At 40.5% G+C, this 20,956-nt stretch overlaps 3 protein-coding genes across 13 annotated transcripts in view; 1 reads left to right on the top strand and 2 right to left on the bottom strand.

Moving 5' to 3' along the window:
- Positions 1-1,755: 1,755 nt before the first annotated feature.
- Positions 1,756-11,996, bottom strand: CACYBP (calcyclin binding protein). The gene is made up of 6 exons (XM_008521985.2): positions 11,719-11,996; positions 7,122-7,341; positions 5,545-5,641; positions 5,191-5,290; positions 3,651-3,748; positions 1,756-2,326 (listed from the first exon to the last, which is right to left on the bottom strand). Exons 1-6 carry the CDS (start codon positions 11,737-11,739, stop codon positions 2,170-2,172), a joined length of 693 nt encoding a protein of 230 aa, XP_008520207.1. The 5' UTR covers positions 11,740-11,996; the 3' UTR covers positions 1,756-2,169.
- On the top strand, positions 11,625-19,968 carry LOC103552158 (protein translocase subunit SecD-like). Of its 2 annotated transcripts, XR_011531966.1 has the most exons (3): positions 12,151-12,288; positions 19,179-19,257; positions 19,727-19,968. XR_011531966.1 is itself a non-coding variant. In XM_070590953.1 (2 exons), exon 1 carries the CDS (start codon positions 11,738-11,740, stop codon positions 12,194-12,196), a length of 459 nt encoding a protein of 152 aa, XP_070447054.1. In that variant the 5' UTR covers positions 11,625-11,737; the 3' UTR covers positions 12,197-12,288; positions 15,144-15,345. The 2 variants fall into 2 exon arrangements, 1 of the variants encoding a protein (XP_070447054.1); XM_070590953.1 differs by lacking the exons at positions 19,179-19,257; positions 19,727-19,968 and adding an exon at positions 15,144-15,345 and having other exon boundaries at positions 11,625-12,288.
- Positions 15,243-20,956, bottom strand: part of RABGAP1L (RAB GTPase activating protein 1 like) — a 675,876-nt gene continuing 670,162 nt past the window's right edge. For all 10 annotated transcript variants that reach the window (XM_070590936.1, XM_070590934.1, XM_070590935.1 and 7 more), the window contains one exon: positions 15,243-20,424. In XM_070590936.1, the coding sequence (XP_070447037.1) occupies positions 20,272-20,424 (153 nt within the window). In that variant the 3' untranslated portion in view covers positions 15,243-20,271. The remainder of the gene's footprint in view (positions 20,425-20,956) is intronic.

The raw sequence follows: 20,956 nt of genomic DNA, 5'->3' as shown, positions 1-20,956 counted from the left end.
TGATACGTATTAGGTTTGCTTTCTAATTTTTGGGTTATTTATTTAGCTTTTAAATTGTTAAATTTTAAGTGGTTCCAAAGTCAAAACTACAGAAAAAGGCACATTCACAGAAGTATGCTTCTGTCCCACCTCTTTCCTTCTACTGGTAACCCTTAGTTTTGGATTTACTCTTCCAGTTTGAATATAAGCAAATACACGTGTCTGTGGATTCACCTCACCCTTTCTAACACTAAGCTGGTCAGGTGGACCAGTGCTCTGCATTCGCTTTTCCACTTACTAGGTCCTGTGATCATGCTCTATCAGTACAGAGAGATACTCTTCATTTCTTTTTGTGACTGTAAGTACTCAGTGTGTGGATGTTCCAGTTTTTTCAGCAAGTCCCCTATTAACTGACATTTGAGTGTTTCCAATCTTTCGCATGTATCATTCCAAATTTTTGCCAGTGTTATCTTTGGGAAAGAGCCTAGAAGAATTTTGAGTCAGAGAATAAATGCATATATAATTCTGGCAGATATTATCAACTACCCCTCTGTACGAGTTTTAAGCTTCTCAACCTTTTCATTGCACTCTACGTATTTCCCCATACCCTCAACAGTGTTAAACGTTTGGCATTTTTCCAATAAAAGGTAGCAAGCAGAATTTTTTATTACTCTCTCTCTTCTGAACAAGATGAGCATTTTTTGATGTTAAAGGTCATTTAGATTTCTTTTTCTATGACAGTTCATAACTTTGGAATCCTCTTAATGTGTCATGTTTTTGGTTAGTGTGGGTTTTTTGGCTACGTAAACATTTATTATGTAGTTGAAATTATCAACATTTAGCTTTATTACTTCTAGATTTTAAGTCACATAGTATAGTTTTCCCTCACGCTTAGGTTATAATGGAGTTCAATCCAGAACTCATGGCTTCAGTTGTGCATCTAGACCTTTGATCTGTTTGGAATAAATCCTGTAGTTATTTTTAGTTATCTCACTATCTCAATAAAAGCCCATCTCTTCCCTAGTTTTGAAATGCTGCTTTATATTCTGAAACCTGCAATTGCTTTGGGTCTTTTTCTAGTCTGTTCCATTGGTCTGTTTATTCACGTGCCAACATCATGGCTTTAAATGATAGAGGTTTTATAATGGGCTCAACATTTAGCAACAGCTATCCTATTCACAGGCTGTTTCTTTAATGTTAATTTAAAACCCCACCGAATTCTCTTATTAACTGTAGTCGTTTTGGTTAATCCTCTTGGTTTTTCCTCCATGCATTTAATTGCTTTCTCTTATCTAACTACATTGGCAAATACCTCCAATGCAACGTAGTAATGGAGAATAAAGCCATCTTGCTCTTGCTCCTGATTTTAGAGGGACTTAATTCTCTCTAAAATAAACTCCCTCTAAAAGCCTGACTTTTCTGACACACTCCTGGACAGATAGTAAAGTTATTCCACTGAATAAAAACCTAACTTTATTGAACACAGGAATAGAAGGATTTTCCCATTTATTTTTTCTTTATGGTTGTTGCTTTTGTAAGGTATCTGATCCATAGCAAAACTTACTAACACTATACAAAAATGTCTGTCTATGCTTGTCAAGTTTGGATTTAGTTTCAATTTATTCATAAATGTACTGCAATCTAGAGAAAACCACTTATGCCGAGATCATCAGAGCATCAGAGCACAGTAACTCACAGCACATGCATTACTTCAGCTGCTAACAGAAAAGAGACCAACCTCTACAGCAGCCTCAAAAGCACAGGTACAAATCTGCATTTTATGCAAAACTTCAGGTTTTATTTTTACTTATTCTTACATTGGTGGGAGCTGATATCAACAACTTAATGGCAAGCAATAACTTGTTTTCCACCTCTTAGCTGAACAAAAATACACACAATGTAGCGTTTTCATTAGGCAAGACTTGCTTTTTTTACATTTCACAAGAGAATGCAACATTACCCTTTCTTGAACAAAATGACCAGGTTACTCAGGAAACCATCTTTGGAGGAAATGTTTAATAAGCATATTTTATTTAAATAAATCCTCCAGTAGGAAATGGAGAATTCACTGCCTTTACTTAGAAGGCTGTGTAAATAGTTATCTGTCAAATTTATCTGTGCAGCTCACCAACATTTCCTTGTTGGAAACATCAATATTTCCACGTCAGTTCCCAAAAGGACTTTCAAGTCTCAAAATTCTGTCTCTCCTTTTGCTTGCTTCTCTCTTGATTCCACCCAGGCTTTATTAATGGTTCGCTTCATGTCATCATCTCCATCTTCATAAATTTTCTTTAGAACATTCATCAATCCCTCACTAGGATCTGTTTCAGTGTCATAGGAGGGCTTTCTGTTAAAAAGAAAACACAATAAAAATGGAGATAGATATAAATAGAGAAATATATATATATATATGTATAAAAATTATCCCATTTACTGACAAATTTTATATGTATGATTACCAAGTATGGAAAGATACAAATCAGGTTGTTAACAGTGGTAGGAAGTGGAGGGGTGGAAATAAGGGGAAGGCAGAGTATCCAAAGATATTCACAATTCACAGCATGCACAAATTCATCTTAACGAAAACAACATACACCCACACAGTGCATGAAAGAGTGGTCTTCAAAACGGTGGGGGTTATCTTCGGACTGGGATTTTAGGTGATTTTTAGCAGGAAAAATAAGCATTTACTTTTCTGAACTGTTTTAATTTTTTAAAAGCATGTTTCCACGTATAATTTGAAAAAAATACTTTCATTGAGGGAAAAACACAAACATCCCTTTCACATGGACACATATTGAAACTCACACATTTTTTAATTAGAAAAGCCCTCCCCTTACACGGGTCTGGGCCTGGGGGTAAAAGCATGGTCCTTCATGTAGCCAATACTTCTGGTTCAATGTCTAAACTGGGCCAATTAATTTATATTTAACTCTTCATTCACCTCATTTATTGATTCTGTACTGGGCAGTGGGGATCCAGTACAGTAAGACAAGGTCCTGCACTCAGGTAATTCATTCTAGATTTAAAACCAACCCAACAGATAGTGCCTAACTCTAGCCAACCACACACCAAATGTACGCCGGCAATCAGAGGGGAGGAGTAAGAGAAATGGGGATGGCTCACTGACTCACTGTAGTGCACAGCCCCTGCAGGAGATGGACAGCAGAGAAACATCTGACCTAGAATGGAAGTATCTTTGAACATGTTTTTAGAATAGCCACTACTAAGTAGGATAAAAGTATTCTATCTTGTCACTCTACACTCTACACAGTGATAGTGAAACTAACTACATATCAGAAATCTGAGTGAAGTTCAAAACCCAGAGAAGGATATCTGGGCCTCTCTCGACTACTGCTATAGAATCTTGGGGAATGGGCACAGAATCTACATAGAAGCACCAGTGGCCCAGGGTTGAGAAACAGTACAGAGAGCCAACCAAAACCACAAAGCCCTCCTTAAAAAGCACCTTGCTGGACACGTGCCCTCTTCAGGCAGGTTCTGACAGTTGAAAGCAAATAGAAGATAATCGGTTAGTCAGTAGACATTAGGAGGCAGATGGTCAAATCAGAAACTAGACAACTCTATTATCCATAAAGACAAACTATTAAAAATCTACAATCCCAGCAAAGAATACATTAAAATTCTTAAAGAAGTGAAAGTAGACTCACTCTTTCTCTTTGCATTCTTTTTCAACCTGTGTCAGGTAGTCCCACCGTGTGTTTTCTGCTTTCTTTCTACATAAGATAAGAACTGTGTCTGTCTTGACCTGGAAGAAAAGCAGGAAAACAGGTATAACTTAGAACACGTGGAGATAAGCATGAATATTTAGAAAACAATTATTTACTGAATTAATCGAGTTACTATGATGTGTAGGACCTGTTTTAGGTGTTAGTAATACTTTTAGGAATAGGTCAGAGTCCAAATACTCCTGGAGGAGAAAACCATAAACAAGTGAAACTGGAATACCTTTAAGTACAAAGTGTTCTCAAACAAAGGTGTCACTGGGATTTAGGGGACAAGCTTCCTTAGGAAGGCCTCTGAGGTGAAATCTGAGCTGTGGCCCAAGATCTAGGAGAAAGGGCCTTCTATAGAGGCAGTTGGCACAGCAAAGAGAGAGGCTCCAAAATGAGATGATTTTGGTGTGTTTGGAAAAAAAAGGAAGGAGGAGTGGCAGGATTTTGGTGACTGAAGGAGAGTAACATAGTAAGGGGGTCAGAGAGAGGGAGAAAATCAAATCATAAGGCAGTATGGGTAAAGAGTTTGGAAGGTGAGAAAGCAGAAAGAGTAAAAGTACACAACTCTTTCAACAGTGATCCATGTAGCTCCTAGGAGTTGTAGTGCTCCTGGAGTTTGAGTGTTCCTTCAACTATGGGATTGGCAGATGAAGGGAGCAGTGAAACACAAGCTAATCAATAAATTATCTTCTAGTATTACCTCTATGCTGCTACACAACTCTATGTAAACAGAGATGGCAGAATGGCACTTCCATATACCACAATCATTAAAGCTCATTTACTTAAATTAGGTAAAAGAGGGATTATCTGAATTAGTGAAAAGTATGAGTAATAGTTTTTTAAAAGAGTATTTTTATAGCGTCTACTAACTCCAACCAGGCTAAGTGCTTAAGTCCCTTTATGTATCAAACTTACAGAGTGCTTCTGATAATAGCTACCATCAATTTAAGTACTTTATATATCGTTCATTTCAGCATATCATTTCAACTATTTGAAATAAATTATTATTCCCATTGTACAAATAAGGAAACTGAGGCACAGAGTGATTAAATGAGCTAAGGTCACTAGCAAACGGCAAAACTGGCATTAAAACACAAATCTCACTCTTAACCATTTTAAAGTTTATTCCCCTCCTGATTTTAATGCAATATTCTTATAATAATCTATTCTTCTAGAGCCGGGTTGGCAAACACTTTCTGTAAAGGGCCAGACAGTTAATATCTTAGGCTTCGTGGGCGATATGCTCTGTTGCGGCTGCTTAACTGTGCCACTGTAGCACGAAAGCAGCCACAGACAACACATCAACAAATGTGTGTGAGTATGTTCAAATACAACTTTATTTACAAAACAGGCGACAGGTGGTAGTTTGCTGATCCCTATAATAGAGGTTAAATTAATTCTAGTTCATCTCAGTTCTAAATAGGCCACGTTCAATTTAAGGTTTAAGAAAATTATGATAAAAAAGCAAACTTACTTTTTTTGAACTGCCTTCCACAGAGATGGGTTTCAAAAGATTGTTCACAATCATGGAGTAACTCTTCCCATTTAGATTCTTTACCAGAAGATCAAATGACCTACAACATAATAGTAAATACATTATCTTTCTCGTTCTATGAAAGGTATTCTATAATCCTTGTGGGAAAAGTCACCAGTTTTATTTTTGCATGTGCATCTGGCCATGCCAGATGATACGACTCACCCCTTCAAAGCAGGTGTAATGGATAATTAATTCTAAATTAAGCAGAACTTTCAAAAGTGCAAAGAAATGAGCTGTAATAAGGCAGTCTCTGATTTAATGATCACTGTCTTTCTCATTATGAGAACTCACCTCTCTGTGAAATGCACCTGCACATTCTCAGTGGGGACTTGATGAACTCCAGGTAAGGTAATGTAGATTTTCACAAACTTATCTGACTGATCCCATCCTAGTAACAACAACAAAATGGGACAGGAGTAAAATCTGCTATTATCTCTAGAACAGCATATGCATATGGCTCATCATAAAACTCAGTAAAATGAAAATCCAGTAATAGAAACATGAAAAAAAAAAAACTTTCTAGATGGAGAAATTGAGCTTCAAAGCAGTGAAATAATCTCCCCAAAGTTAGGCATCTAACTAGTGCTAGAACTTGGCTCCAAATCCAGGTTTACTGAACACAATGCCCATGTTCTTTTTAGTCCTTAGAATAAGGAATATGATCATTAAATATGTTAAGAGTAGTTCACTTCCCCTTTTATGGAAATAGTTTTGTGCAATACCTAAATATTGGTAATTCTCCACTAAGCGAGATGGCTAACCATCACTATTGTCTAGTTCCATAATCATTTCTACTTCTCTAAACAATTCAACAACACAATCCTAGCTTTCTCAACTCCATTCCCTGACAAGGGAGAATATAAATTTAGGGAGTCCACTTCATCCAAATCTGCTAATGTGACCAACATACCAAAACCCTACCACCTTCAGACCAGTTTCCTACAGTCAACTAAGGACACAGCCTATCTCCTACAGTGCCTCTATTCAGCACGACACACACACTGCTCTTCACTATGACAATACTCAAAATACATGATGCCTTTCAGGGATCTGTGTCCTTTGCTCATGCAACTCCCTCTCCTTTCCCACACTTGCTGAACTCACCCTTCAAACTCAAACATCTTTTCTAATTCAGACTGTTCCTAACCTCCAGCAGAATTGTTTTATCACCTGTATTCCCATAATACTTTATAAATCTCCATTCAGTTCAGCTAAACAAATATTTCTAAGTACTAACTACGTGCTAGATATTGTGAGCACAAAAAATAAGACTGCCCCCGCCCTTGTGAGAGCTCATCACTCAGATGTAAGTCGCACTGCTTCCAAAACAAGAGTGTTTATGATCTACTGAGGGAAATGGTGTTATTTACATTGTTATGGTATCAGCTGTGTTTGTATCCCAACCACACCACGAGCCGGGACTGGGTCTTGGTCACTGTTGTGTATCCAGAAGTCCAAGCACAACAGGGGCACATATTAGATGCTCAAAAATGTTTTTTGAATTTAACTGGATTCCTTTCCTCAGTTAATACTGGCGGTTGTTTGGCAAAGCGAAATGCAAAAATGGTGAAAACAAATCAAAAAGCTGTGTTTCACATCTACTGACTGTATTTGAGAATAGGTTCCTTCTTGCTGCTACTACTCATTGTACTAAATCATCTTACTCTTTTGTTAGTAGCTTCTAGAATGCATCCTTTCCTTTTTCATCTCTTAAAAAGTATCTTATTAAATAAGAATTGATGGGTGCTCTCTTTCAAACCACCAAAACACTCAAAACTATTTTAAAAACTACATTTGTCAGTGGGTCACTAGTGAAGAAGAGGCTGCCTGCAGGCAGGAAGAGCTGGATGCAGGGGAGCAAGTCATACCGTAATTACTGATTTTCACGGTATAGCCCGTTGTAATGGGAGCAACCACAGCCGCTGGCTTTTCATTGTCAAGAAGTTCTGCTTTCTTCTGTGATTTCTGCTGCATCTTGTTTTTGATTTCTGTCTCAATCTTGGATTTTTCAGCTGTAAGGGCATCACGTACTCTTTTTCTAGTGGCTTTTTCCAGTAGCACCTTCACCTCTTCTAGATCTTTCTGTAGCTGTGTTAAAATAAAAGATAAGTTAGCTATAATAAATAAGATAGTAGCTTGATATTGTGCTTATTGGTTATTTCAATTTACTGAGATAAGAGCTAAGAATTAAGTGGGTCATTTAAATTTTCTAGGGTTGGGTTACAACTTGGATTCTTTCCTCCAGCCTACGGAATTGTAACTAACTCAAACTGCCTTTTTTTTTTTAAAAGGAAAACTTAACAATCTTCAAGTTAACAGTAGGTAATCAAGCCTAAATTTTCCAGTTTGGTAGACTTGTTATCTGCCTCTGTTTTGGAACATTTTATTTACAAAATACTTTTGTGATTTATAAACTGGAATAAAGAAATCTTAAAAAAAAAACCGAGTTCATGGATTTCTTTATGACATCCAGTCCTAGTCATCAGATATTAGGCATTTTTAAAATATTAAAATAAAACAGATGAGTGAATACATGATGAGCGTGGTGAAATGCTACAGCAACTCTCCTAGGTAATCCTCTACTTCCTGTCAGTGATTGGTCCTCACTGATCTCCCACCCCAGATATTACACACACAAAGTTTGAATTTTTAAGACAAGATAAAAAAAGACATTTTTGCTTTTAAGAAGACTTGTTCTAATCAACAATCCAAAGTAACATATGCTCACTGCAGCACTATTAGAATAGCCAAGACATGGAAACAATCCAAGTGCCCATCGACTGATGAATGGATAAAGAAGATGTGGTATATATACATACACAACGGGATACTACTCAGCCATAAAAAAAAGACAAAATCACCTCATTTGCAACTACATGGATGGACCTGGAGGGAATCATGCTAAGCGAAATAAGCCAGATGGAGAAAACAAACACCAGATGATTTCGCTCATATGTGGAATATAAACAAACACATGGACAAAGAAACAGTTCAGTGGTTACCAGGGGGAAGGGGCTGGGGGGTGGGCACAGGGGGTGAAGGGGAGCATTTGTGTGGTGACAGGCGAGATATGTACATACGTACAACTGAAATTTCACAACAATGTAAACTATTATGAATCTCAGTTAAAAAAAAAAAAAAAAGTCTTGTTCTGAAGCTCCAGGTTAATCTTCCAGACAAAAGTCTGGGATTTGGCTACACAGTAGAGGGAAAAAACCTGGGCTAACATAACACTCCAATATGTCACACCCTCTGGGATCAATGAAAATGCCACCTGCTTTTTTCTTCTTATACCAATACATTGCCTCCCAATGTCTATTTCTGTTTCTATTTTCAAGAGAGAGCGCCAACATTTTATCAAGTTCAAGAGTTAGAGACACAGTTAGAAAATTAATTGGTCTTAAAAATGTTTTCCCAGGGGCCAGCCCCATGACACAGTGGTTAAGTGTGGCATACTCTGCTTTGGCAGCCTGGGTTTGTATCCCTTGTGTGGACCTACACCACTCATCAGCCGTGCTGTGGCGGCATCTCACATACAAAATAGAGGAAGATTGGCACAGGTTAGCTCAGGGCTAATCTTCCTCAGCAAAAAAAAGTTTTCCCAGTTATCCTCTCACATATTGCAAATGTGTAAGATCTTTACAAACAAGGGATTTATTTTGTCTTAAAATAACTTTACATTCTGGCTTGATACTAGCAATTTGACAAGACTTATATCACAGCCTGAGATCATATAAAGGCTCAATATAAAAATCTTTAAATGCTTGATAACTCAGTATATAATATCCGAAATACAGAGTTTGAAAGTCTTTGTTTCTTAATAGTCACATGAAATTCAGTAACAAAAAAACGAATGCTTTTCTTTTACCAAGCCTTTTACTTTCTCATTTAACTCAGAGGCCCCGTTTCACCTGTCAGTAACTGATAACACAGGATAGAGTCCAACTGGGCCCAGTCTCTTGGTCCATACTCTACTCCCTCTCCTAAAATCATATTAAGATGAAAATAATTGCAACTCATCTTCTGAGCATAGAACCAACATGCTTTAGTTCAAAACAATCTTTTTCATTATAATGGTTTAAAAAAATACACACTGATTCTAATACCAATATGATAAAAATACTGAAACGTAAAACGAGTATACCTGTTCCCAGAGTAAGGCGTTTTAAAAGAGAAAATGTATCAAGTCGAAACAAGATATTTTACTTCTTGACTAGAACAGGAATCTTTTCTCTAGGAGACTTGGAAAAGAACTCTGAGAATTAAGCAAGAGATTCCCAGACCCTCTTTCCGGCCAGTGTAGGCCCTGACAAAGCACACAAGAAAGGCAGACACTCCAGGTCTGGGCACCTTACAGCAGGCCTGTTGCAGGCAACTCCTCAGTTCTATTTGCAGACCTGAAACCGGTAAGATCGATCCCTTTGGTGCTTTTCCTGCACACACACTTGAAGATGTCTTGGCTACAGCAGCTTCTCATCTAATTGACCTTGGCATTCATTTGTTTTTCTTATGCAAAACTGCATTTCCCTTTCATCCCTGCCCACCCACCAACATTCAAGCTTTATCTTCTAATCTACTTCCAAATTCTTCACTAGGAGACATTAAAACTAAAGTGCCTCGAAACGGGCAAAGGACTTAGACATTTCTCCAAAGATACAGGCAATGGCCACCAAGCACATGAAAAGATGCTTAACATTATTACTCATTAAGGCAACGCACATCAAAACCACAGTGAGCTACCACTTCAACCCACTAGGATGGCTAGCATCAACAACAAAAAAACACAAAACCCCAGGAAATATTAAGTGTCGACGACTATGTGCAGAAAGCAGAACCTTCATACACTGCTTGTGGGAATGTAAAATGGTGCAGCCACTCTGGAAGGAGTTTAGCAGTTTCTCAGAGTCACCATAAGACCCTGCAGTCCACGCCTAGGGACAGACCTCAGAGAACTGAAAACACTACGTCCACATAAAAAGTGGTACACAAGTATTCAGAGCAGCACTGTTCCTAACAACCAAAAGGCGGAAAGAATCCAAATGTCCATCAACTGATGAATGGACAGACAAAATGTGTTACCATACAACAGAATATGATTCAGCCATAAAAAGGAACACATGCCACCCCATGGATGAACCTGAAAACATTATGCTGAGTGAAAGGCAAAAAGGAAAGGCCACATAATGTGAGGTTCCATTTATACGAAGTGCCCAGAACAGGCAAACCCAGAGAGAAAGCAGACGCGAGCTTGATGGGGCGGGGGGATGGGGACTGACCGCTCAGGACTGTTCACAGGTTTCTGTTGGGGGTGATGGGAACGCTCTGTAGTTAGCGATGGTTGTGCAACACTGTGAAGATACTAAAAACACTAAACTGCACACTTTAAAATGGTTAAAAACAGTGAATTTTATCTAAAACCAAAACACCTCCCCCAAGAGTGTACCTAAATACGTGTTTTTAAGCACCTGAATTGAGAAGGGCCCTAACTTGGATTAATACTGAGCTCCCCAGAGGTATGACTGTGAAGTCCCTTCAGAGACTCTCCTCGGGGCACATGGCGCCCCACGGCCTGCCGTTTACACAAACTCGGGGAAGTCATCCAGACCAACACTAAACACACTTTTTCTTCATTTTAGGCAGATTCTTAGACTTATTTAAGATTCCCAGTCTTGTCCATATTGAGGAAAAGGTTTCTAGAAAACAAATCCAGCTCATATACACCAACACTTGTCTGTGACTAACGGTTTTATGTAGTGACATCCTTTCAGGCCAGGAGCAGAGCGCCGCCAGCAGGAGCACTCCCATTTTGTCACCGCGCAAACTGTGCCTCCAACGAGCTTAGCTGCCCCGTCCGGTTTACAGAGCCGAAAACAGACAAAGGCTATTTCCCACCACCACTTACAACTTTCCAATTTGTTTTTTAAAACGTATAGAGCGACCTGCTGGGTGCCAAGCACTGCTTTCAACATTTACAACGATTACTTGGTCTTTCCAACCCTCTGAAACGGATCCGACTGCGGCACAGAGCAGCAGAGAACTTGCCCCAAGTAACACAGCCACCCGAAGGCGCAGAGCAACCAGGACTCAGAGAAGTCAAGCGCCGGGACCGACGGCTCCTCGCCTCCCACGGGCTCCCCCAGGGACGCCCCTCCGACGCTGCAGTCGGCTTTAGCGTAACGAGCCTCGCGTCCTCGGGCCCGAAGAGAGCGTGAGGGGGACGAGCGCGCCCGGCACCAGGGCACCGCCTGCAGCCCCCCGTCCCCACCGCGGGAGGGGCCGCTGACCGCAGCTGCCCGGGGCAGCGGGGCCCGCGGGGACCGGGGACGGGGCCGCTGCAGGTGCGCGGGGCCACCAAGGCCCAGGGAGGGGCCGACGGGCGACCCGGGGCAGCTCCGCACGGGAGGCAGGCCGGGGACCGCGACGGGGCTGAGGGGGGCGCGGGCGGACGGCGAGGCCGCCCCTTACCTCCTCCAAAGCTGCGGCCATGGTCGGCCTGATCAGGCGGGGCCCGGGCTGCAGCCGCGCCCGGCACAACACGAAACGCCGCCGCGAGCGCGCTCCCCCGAGCGCAGACCGCTGGCACGAGACGCAGGGCTCGCAGCCGGCGCGCACACTCGACCCTGCGCCAGACCGCGGCCCGCCTCCCGCACGCGGCGCCTCTGGAACCTTCGCGAGCCCGTCGCCGCCACGGCCCCGCCCCCCGAGCGCCGTCCGCCGCGCTCAGCCCCGCCCCGCTGCGCCTGGTCCCGCTCCGCCCGCCGCGCCGCGAAGCAACGCTCAACTCTCGCGAGCAAAGCGGCAGTTCGCGAAGAGTAACGCCTCTTCCTCCCCGCCCCGGCAACTCCATGTTTTGAACTTTGACCCCGTTTGCGCCGGCTGCGCAGTCGCAGCTTGGAACCGCCGCCCTCCGTACCTTAACCCAACCCCGGAAATAACGTACTGATCGTCGGGGTCCAAGTCGGAAGTTGCCTAGAGAGGCAGTTGCTTCCGTCCCCTCTAGGACACCGGGCCAACTAGGCAGCCATGTTGTCCAAGGTTAGTCTGTGAGTCTGCGAGAAAAGGACAAAAAAATGGGGAGAGTGGGCCACCTATTTCTTTTAAAACGGGGACGAACGAGGACGTTAAGTGTGGAGCATTCTGATGGGAAGTTTGTTTTTTCAGTGGGTTCTGGCGCTCTGGAGACGTCACCACGATTTAACAATTACGATGTGGTGGCGTCATCGAGGACCCCGATGGGAGGTGAAGCTGTCTTGGCCTCGTGACCGGCCCCAGTGGCGCCTCGTCCTCCGGCTGTAATTACCGTCCCGCCTTTCCCTCGTGCGCTGTCGAAGCACTTCCTTGGTGCCTTCTTCCCCTCCGTCGACTATTCTGCGAGTCTCTAGTTCTCACCCGGGTTTGAATTCGATTTAAGTGAGCCTATTACCCTCAGAGATAATGGTGTTGAGTTTTCCTGGGAATTGCGTTCCGCTTCTCCCCTGGCTCCAGCAGCCCGGCTCAGTAAGGCCCCTAAGAAACCGAGTTTTCAGATTATTTTAGCCATTGGCGGCCTCATAACGTCTGCAGCACGGTTGAGAACGTAGACAGTAATCCCTGAGAAGTCAGCTAGCCCGCGCTCAGTTTATATATCGCCCGAGGTAGCGATTAGAATCAGCAAGTCAGAGAAGGAAAAAAGCTACTAGAAAGATGCAGGCTGACCCTTGTCGTAGTAAAGAATCGGAAATACAGTGCAAACCCCGACAAAGTGCAGCTACACCCTACGTGCACGAATCTCACAAACATGACGTTCAAGGATAGAAGCCAGACACAGAAGAGTGCATATCATTTGGTTCCATTTAAATGAAGTCTAAAGATAATAAAACTAGCCTATCTTGTTAAAAATCAGGATAGTCTTTCCTTAGGTGAGGAGGACAATGACAGAAAGGAGCCACGACGGGGCTTTCAAGGTTCAGGTTATGTTTTGTTTCTTGATTTGGTTGCTGGTTGTAGGTGTGTTCACTTAGTAGAAATTTCACTGAGCTGTAAACTTACGTTCGTGTAATTTCCTGTTTGTGTTATACTTAACTAAAAGTTATATTTACGTAGGCTCAGGAGGGAATTTTCCCGAGATGATAGAAATGTTACACTGATACATAGAATTGTCAGAATTCATAGAATGAAATCCTAAGATCTGTGCATTTTATTGTATGTTAATTATACCTCAGTTTTAAAAAAAAATGTCCATCCGAAAGCCTGGAATTAGTTAGGTACTTAATAGGAACAAATATCCCATTGCACTGCGTGAAGGCTTGACCTAATGCCGTGATTTCCAAATTTGCTTGATTATGCACCTGGGGCAACTCCTTTTCGCACATATCCTTAAAGTCACAAGATTTGAAATACCATTTATTATCCAGTGACTCCCCAATCTCTATCTTCAGCTCCACTGGGCCAGACTTTGGACTTTGGCTCTGCTTGAATGTCTAATAAGCACACCAAATGCAGCTTGTTGAAAACAAAAACAAAAACACCCCCTCCACCCAATATCTCACCCTCACCCCAAATCAGTTCCTCCAATGATTCTCCAGCTCTGTGACTGGTTGGCTCATTACCTTGAATGCTCAGGCCAAGGAGTCATACTTGAGTGTCAATCTCAGGTCCTACATCCCATCTTGTAGCAAGTCTTGCCGGCTTTACCTTCAAAATACGTGGGGAATCAAATCACTTCTCACAACCTCCAGTACTAGCACCTAAGACCAAGCCAAACTTTGTATTTGTCTCATTAGTTAATGAGGGAACCAAAAAGATGTTAAAACTGTATCAGTGTATTTGTATAGCCGGGTGCTTACAGGCAATTTCACAATAGAATGTTAGTGTGAGGTTGCAAAGTTAAGATACAAGCTGGTTAATGTCCTACAGGGTGGTAAACTATATGTGACCTCTAGGGTTATCCGTTCCACTGGAAAGAAGGAGAGATTTGCATCCCTACTGGACAAACGTCTGGAGGTTAACATGTAACTTCACCAAGTATAGGACCTTTAATCAACAGTGAACAGTGGGTTCCGCTTACTGTTTGTGTCAAGACCACTCATGACCTCCCAACTGCCAAATTCAGTAGATCTTTTCTGAATACTTTGACTCCTTTACTTTTTATGTAAAATTTCTCCTTTAGAATACCACATGGGCCAAAAAAAGATGTCTGTGGTCAGGGTTTGGGGCATCAACTGTAATTTTACAATCTCTCATTAATAGTTTTTAAATATATGCTGAATTCTCAGAGTTGCTGACTCGTCTCTTGGCTTTCACTAAGGTTTCATTCACTCTCAGAACAAAATGCAGATCGATATTCTCTGCCCCCTGCCTCCACTTCCATAAAGCCTCTGGAGTTCTCTTTGAATTATATGCTATCACTGTGCTGTACCTTGAAAGACTAGAAGCAGCCACCTAATCCAGGATTAGCCAATCAGATTTTTGCAAGATTTTGGAATTGGGACACTGAGATGCTAGCCATCTCTGCTGATCACTTTTAGAGAGGATAGTAAACTTGCAAGTTGTGCACTCAGAAGCAGGGAAAACTTGTTTTCAGAGAGAGCAGCAGCAAAGCAGCAGGTGGCAAGACAAGCAGAAGAGCGATTATGAGAAGAGTTGCTTGGGCTCCTGATGGCAGCATTCCAGTCTCCTGTCGTGTTTCTTCAGGAACAACTGTTTGGTCTTTGGTATCTATGAGAGAAATATCCCTATTTCCTTTTAATTAATTGCCTTATTATTATGAAGCTAGCTTGAGACAGTTTCTGTTCCTTGCAACCGAGGACCCTCTCTAGAGAGGAAGCCAGGGCACCGCAGTGCTGCTGTACAGGGTATCACTTCGCAGGGAGGAGCCCACAGCAAAAGCCTGTCTATTTTTTTCTTTGCAGGTTGACTGGAGTCTACTGTCAACTGTGACGTGTTACATAAACACTGGGCTCAGATGATTCAGAATAAAATCAACTAGGAAAAAATCAGAGAAACATACATGGACTTCAGAACAAATGTTTATTACTGCTTAATGGGGCCAAAAGGGCAACACAAAGCATTGAAAACATCACTGGCTCACAATAACAGTCACCTTGTTACCTTCTTGGTTGCATTTGTTTATTTTACAAGGCTTCATTCACACATGAAAACAAGATACTAATCCAATTCAAGTTCATAACAATTATAAAAGTAAACATTTGTTGGGACAATGTACAATAAATTGCACTTTTCTTAACAAGCATTACATTTACATTTACAGAATGTACTATACATAATACATGGAATTATGAAAACATCTAATTGGTCAATGTTTATAGAGGAGAGAGGCTGCTCACTACAGTTTCCTTTTTAGTCAATTAGCACTGTTTGGGCTAATCAACTCCTTTATTCTAGAACCTGTTTTTATTAGAGTAGCTGTGGGCAAAATCAGAGAATCCATAAAAATAGGTGGTACAGAATTTCTGCTACCTCCTCAGCAAGGGAAAGGTAGGAGTTGAAAGAGAGGATGTGGAGCTGACTGAGAAACTTTCCCTCATTTGAACTAAGGATCCATACATTATGCAAAATACCAAAAACAGAGAAACTGATGCAAAAGGCTATTGGGACATCTTGGATTCTGGGACCATCTCCAGCTTTATTCTTGTGCTTTCATGACACCAGAGTCTTGAAGCATTTATATCCTTGTAATTCAGTTCCCTATAGTTTATTCTATATATAACATAGTTATTAAAAGTTACACTTTAATGGAAAAGATTTTACATGTTAACTTATTGCCAGTGAAAAAGGAAAGTAACCTAAAATGTCCATTTTCTACTCAATGATTCTTTTTTCTTAAAGTTTTCAAAATACCACTAATGATGAACCAGGGATGGAGGTGGGAAGAATGGGACATGTTGGTGAAGATGTTTTTATAGCAGGTAGCAAATTCATTTGGAGATAACCTTGACATGTAGACTTTTACATGGAAGCTGAGAAGGGACCGCCTGACAGCTGACTGCAGTCACTGAGCTACTCATAAACATCCACCTTTTTCATTACAACTCAAGATCAACATCTCCTATTGAGGTGCAGCCCAGACTTAAAATATTCATTTTGGTAGTTTTTGAAAGATAAGGAAATTCCCAAGGTCACGGGCTTTGCCTCTATTGTACGGAAGCCACTGTGAGAGAGGAAGGATGTTTTGGAGCAGTTCTACTTCCATGTGACCATCAGCATGGCAACTAGAGGGAAGAGTTTTTCATATCTGGTGGTTGGAAACATACAGGCTACCACGCTGTTGTCTGGCCTTCTGTATCTGATCTCCAGGTGTGTATTCAGCTCTTTGGTACCTGGGTCTACAAGAGAGGCAAGCACCCTCTGGACAAGTCTACCAATCACAGGCACACACACACCTAGCAGTGTTCAAATCAGACGACAGAGTTTGTCCATTCTCTCTCTTACTCGAAATTGAAGCAAGAGAATCAGGGCTATTTTAGAGTGTTTTTTTAAAGAGTAAGTTACACAATAGACTCACCTTGCTAAGTAATTAAATGTGTTCTTTTCCAGAGAGAGAAAGCAAACAAGGTATTTAATTTTTTAAAAGCTCCTTTTCCCCTTAAAGGGGTCCTGAAATCAGACAACCAACTTAGCAGAATAGTAGACTGATTTCAGCTGAAGAAAACTCAATCCCTTACATTAGTTACATACGTGATTCTCATCCTAACTAATCAACTGCTTTAAGAATCTAACTCATGTCTTGTGCCTTAAACTGTGTACTCTCTTGTTTTTCTCACTTTTGCTAGGAAACGAAGCCACTAGTTACTAACTGGAGAATATTTTAGGAAAATGGAGTAGGGGTTTCAGAAAAATATTAATACATAGTATAAAAGAATGAAAAATTTGAAAAAATCAAATAAGGTAAATATTATTAAATATCCCAACATCAGTACAAAGATTGCTTTTCTACTTTACTATGGAAATTTAAGAAAGCCAATGAAGAAGAAATTACTAACTTAATAGCTAGGAGAAGAGAGATATTGGTTATACGGAAAGATAGGCCATAGGCCTATATGACATTCCTTTCAGTGTTTCTGATAGGCACTCATACACAGAACATTAGGTAACTGAGCATTTCTTTGCATTAAATGATATGTAACTAAATATAACCAAATTGTGCCATGGCTCAGGATGTGGGAAGCTAGCAAACATATGCACTGCAAAATTCAGCTTGGTTTCTTTCAGCTGTAAAGAACGTGTTAAACAAGACTCTCAAGATACAAAAGCTAATGAACTGAATGATCAAGTTGAATTTCATTCCTGTAATTTATTCACAGAATTTGATCAAAAGAGAAATCATCACTTTTCAGATGTTGCAAATGTTGGATTTTTGGAGGAATGTTTCAGAAAAAGAATCCTAGGAAAAGATGAAAAACACTGTAGAATATGTGAAAATTTCCTGGATACTTGGGCTTGTTGATCTCTTTCTAAAAGAAATCAAGAGAAAAGTAGTAGTTCTTAAATATATTTCAAAATAAGTGAAATTGCAATTAGCAGTTAATGCTGGGATGCATGAGTTTTCAAACAATACACAGTGAAGGACATGTGGTTTGAGATACAGCTATTATAACATATTGTATAAGTAATCATATCGTATACCAAATTTTGAATTTCCTTTCTATCTTTACTATTGCTACTGACCCAAAGGCATTGCAGTGAGGGACAGTTTAGACTTACGGTACCAATACACATACCCAGCAATGATACGGAATTGGAGAAGAAAAGAAAATCCATAAATTGCCACTATAATCTTTTGAGAGTTAAAAGAAAACACAAGAGACAGATTTATTAAATGTTTGGAATGTATGTACCTGGTGACTTTGTTTAAGAAAAAACGTAAGAAGCTATGAAATTGAGCCAGGTCTACTGGTAAGAACTGGACTGGGAGCCATTCTATTTCTCCCTCAACTACCATTCAAGGAAAATTATGCAACTTAGGCATTCTGTGGAATGTACTGATGTTTGGAAGTTAAGAGCTCTGTACAGTCGAACTATGAGATTCACAAAAAACAAAAGAATATCTTTAACTTAGCTGGCCATTTGATAAGGCAACTTGTACAAGGCTTCTTGGAATCAAAGCAAAAAGTACCAGTAGAGCTAACAAATTATACTAAATGATTTACCAAAACAAGTACCAAGATGCAATTTTCTAGCCATTATATTTTACAAAAAAACCCACGAGTTTTTCTAAACTATCAGGTATAGAACATTAAAGTCAACACAGACACTTGGAATGCTGGGTTATTTTCCTTTTTGGTAAAAGGAAATGAGTATTATGATGAAAGATGTCAGGAAAAATAAGAATTAATGTAAGAAACGTATTATTTAATGAATGTAACAAAGGATAACAAACAACCCTATCAGTTTCATGGGTTGTAGATGATATAAACACTGATGAAGGGAACTTCTCTTTTTAGAGTTTAATGACCATTTTAGAGAAAAGGACCCACCATGAGCAACTTGTAGTGCATGCTCCTAGAGCTGAGATGGCTCTTACTTGATTTTTACTTCCAAGAGTGTGGTTACTTTCAATTGCAACATATGGCACAGACGAGGATCACTCTGGCACTACAGAGTTTAAGATCCTTTGCAAAGAATATGTTCAACAATGAAGCCAAGGATGAGTATCAATGAATGTTATTGTACATAGCTGACAGTAGTTTGGTGGCATAAAAGGACCAAAGGCCTCCAAAATAGCTTAGAAAATGGGAAAATTAGTCTTACCCTTACCAAAGAATTTCCTGCAAGTACTATTCATATAGATATGTTAAATATAATTGAAAAAAATATTTCCATCAACTTTTAAACAATAGCTTTACCTTTCCATGAGATAAGTATTTCTATAAAGGTTTTATATTCACTCAAAAATGTTACAAATGCATTTGCATCTCTTCATCTAGGGGTACAAAGGGCGCGTTTTCAGGGAGCTACAGAAATCAGGAGAAGTTGCCTAACATTAAAGTGTGATGTGAAGCTGAGGTCAGTTTCCCATTTCCTAACTTTAACAAAGTTACAGTGTTAGTGTTTCCTTAGCAAGTTTCTGCCAACATTAAATGACATATGCTGTCCCTGGTTCTGGATTCCATTCTAAACACAATGGCTGAACCTGGGCCCTTCTAGGCTTCTCTGGTGAAGGTTCCCTAAGGCTGCGACTCACAATATCCACTTCTGACATTACGTTTGTCAGAAGTCACAACTGTGTTCATACTGAGGAACTGGCCATTCCTGTGTGGAGTTCTTAAAAGGACCTGTTAGAAAACCAGGACTAAAATGATTTATTCCGCGTTTATCAGAATCTCAGTTTCTTTTATCTAGTGTATATTCTCAATAGCCTATCTTATTCCATGGTTCTTGGCACTTCATTTCCAGAAGTACCCAACAGAAAATGAAAATGACCTAACTCTCTTGGGGACTGTTCAACCCCAGGTCTGTTCTTTCCTTTGGACAGGTTATCGCTATCCAGGGAATCACATTCAGGAGGAAACCTGGAAGCAGTTGAGACCAGCCCCACAGTGTGCTTCATCTAAATAAATCCTGAAAAGTTAAGAGGTTTAGGTTTCAATCCTTTTTTTTTTTTTTTTTTTTTTTGCTGTCACAAATATCCTCCTATCACTTAAACCTTGGAATAAAAGACATCTCCATTTTTATGTAAGATAAAAATAATTATGAATAATTAGTTCTAAATAAAAAGCATTTAGTTCTGAATTACTTATTTCCAACTAAACATCAGGCATAAAAAATAATGTATAATACTATGATGGATCTGAACATGGCCTTCCACAAAGAAGCTCGAAAACAGGTATTCAACACAAATCAGATCAGTTTAAATAACATCCCTTTGAAAAGTGTCATAGAAGAAAGAGTGAGAGCTACTGAAAGATTCTGGCTTGCTTTCTGGCCTCCTTTACTTTCCTTCAAAGGGACCGCCAGGGGAATCCTCCTGGGTTTCTGGCGCGTTGATCCTTGTGCTCTTGTGCTTGGGTGAGGCTGGAACTATGTGCTCTCCTTGGGTGGCTGGGTGGGCTGTGGCAGCTGCAGTGGCTGGGTGCCCGTGGCCGTTTTGATAGAGTTCAGGGTTTTGCTAAACCAAGAGTTTTTTGCAGCTTGGATTTCATTCATCAGGGCTCCTCTCTGATGTTCAAGCTCCTAAAGAGAGAAATCACTGAAGTTATATAAATGTTTTCTCTCTGCCAAAAAATCAGAGTACAGCTTTTCAGAATCCCCAGGCCTAGATAGCCATAGTTTTCTTCCCACAAAACCCAGGAGAGATTTAATTGGCTTCTTAATGCAAGAAAAAGTTTAGAGCTAAAAGAGTTACCACTAAAAAACAGAACCTGTGCTTTCTCTGAACAGTGAAATGAAACCTCATTTTATTTTCTTTTCCCCCTGGCAGTTTAGGTCCAAATTAGGTTTAGGTTACAATCTGAGATAACATGTTTAAAACTACAATAAAATAAGTGTGTGGATGGGTTGAGTTTTTACTGACAGTGTAAGCAGGAGTGAGGTCTAGCTCCAAACCTGCAGTGTCGAGAGCAGAAACGGTTACGGACCACTGGTGCAGTGCAGGATGGCGCCGTGGCAGGAGACAGCACTGGGTGAGGATTACTGGTGGAAAGGAAATGGGGACGGTCCGTCTGAAGCCAGGGCTGTTTTCCTAATTACGTTACCCTCCAATATG

The sequence above is a fragment of the Equus przewalskii genome, chromosome 23 (genome assembly GCF_037783145.1).
Source record: "Equus przewalskii isolate Varuska chromosome 23, EquPr2, whole genome shotgun sequence".
NCBI lineage: Eukaryota > Metazoa > Chordata > Mammalia > Perissodactyla > Equidae > Equus > Equus przewalskii.
This window is presented reverse-complemented; position numbering and strand designations above follow the sequence as displayed.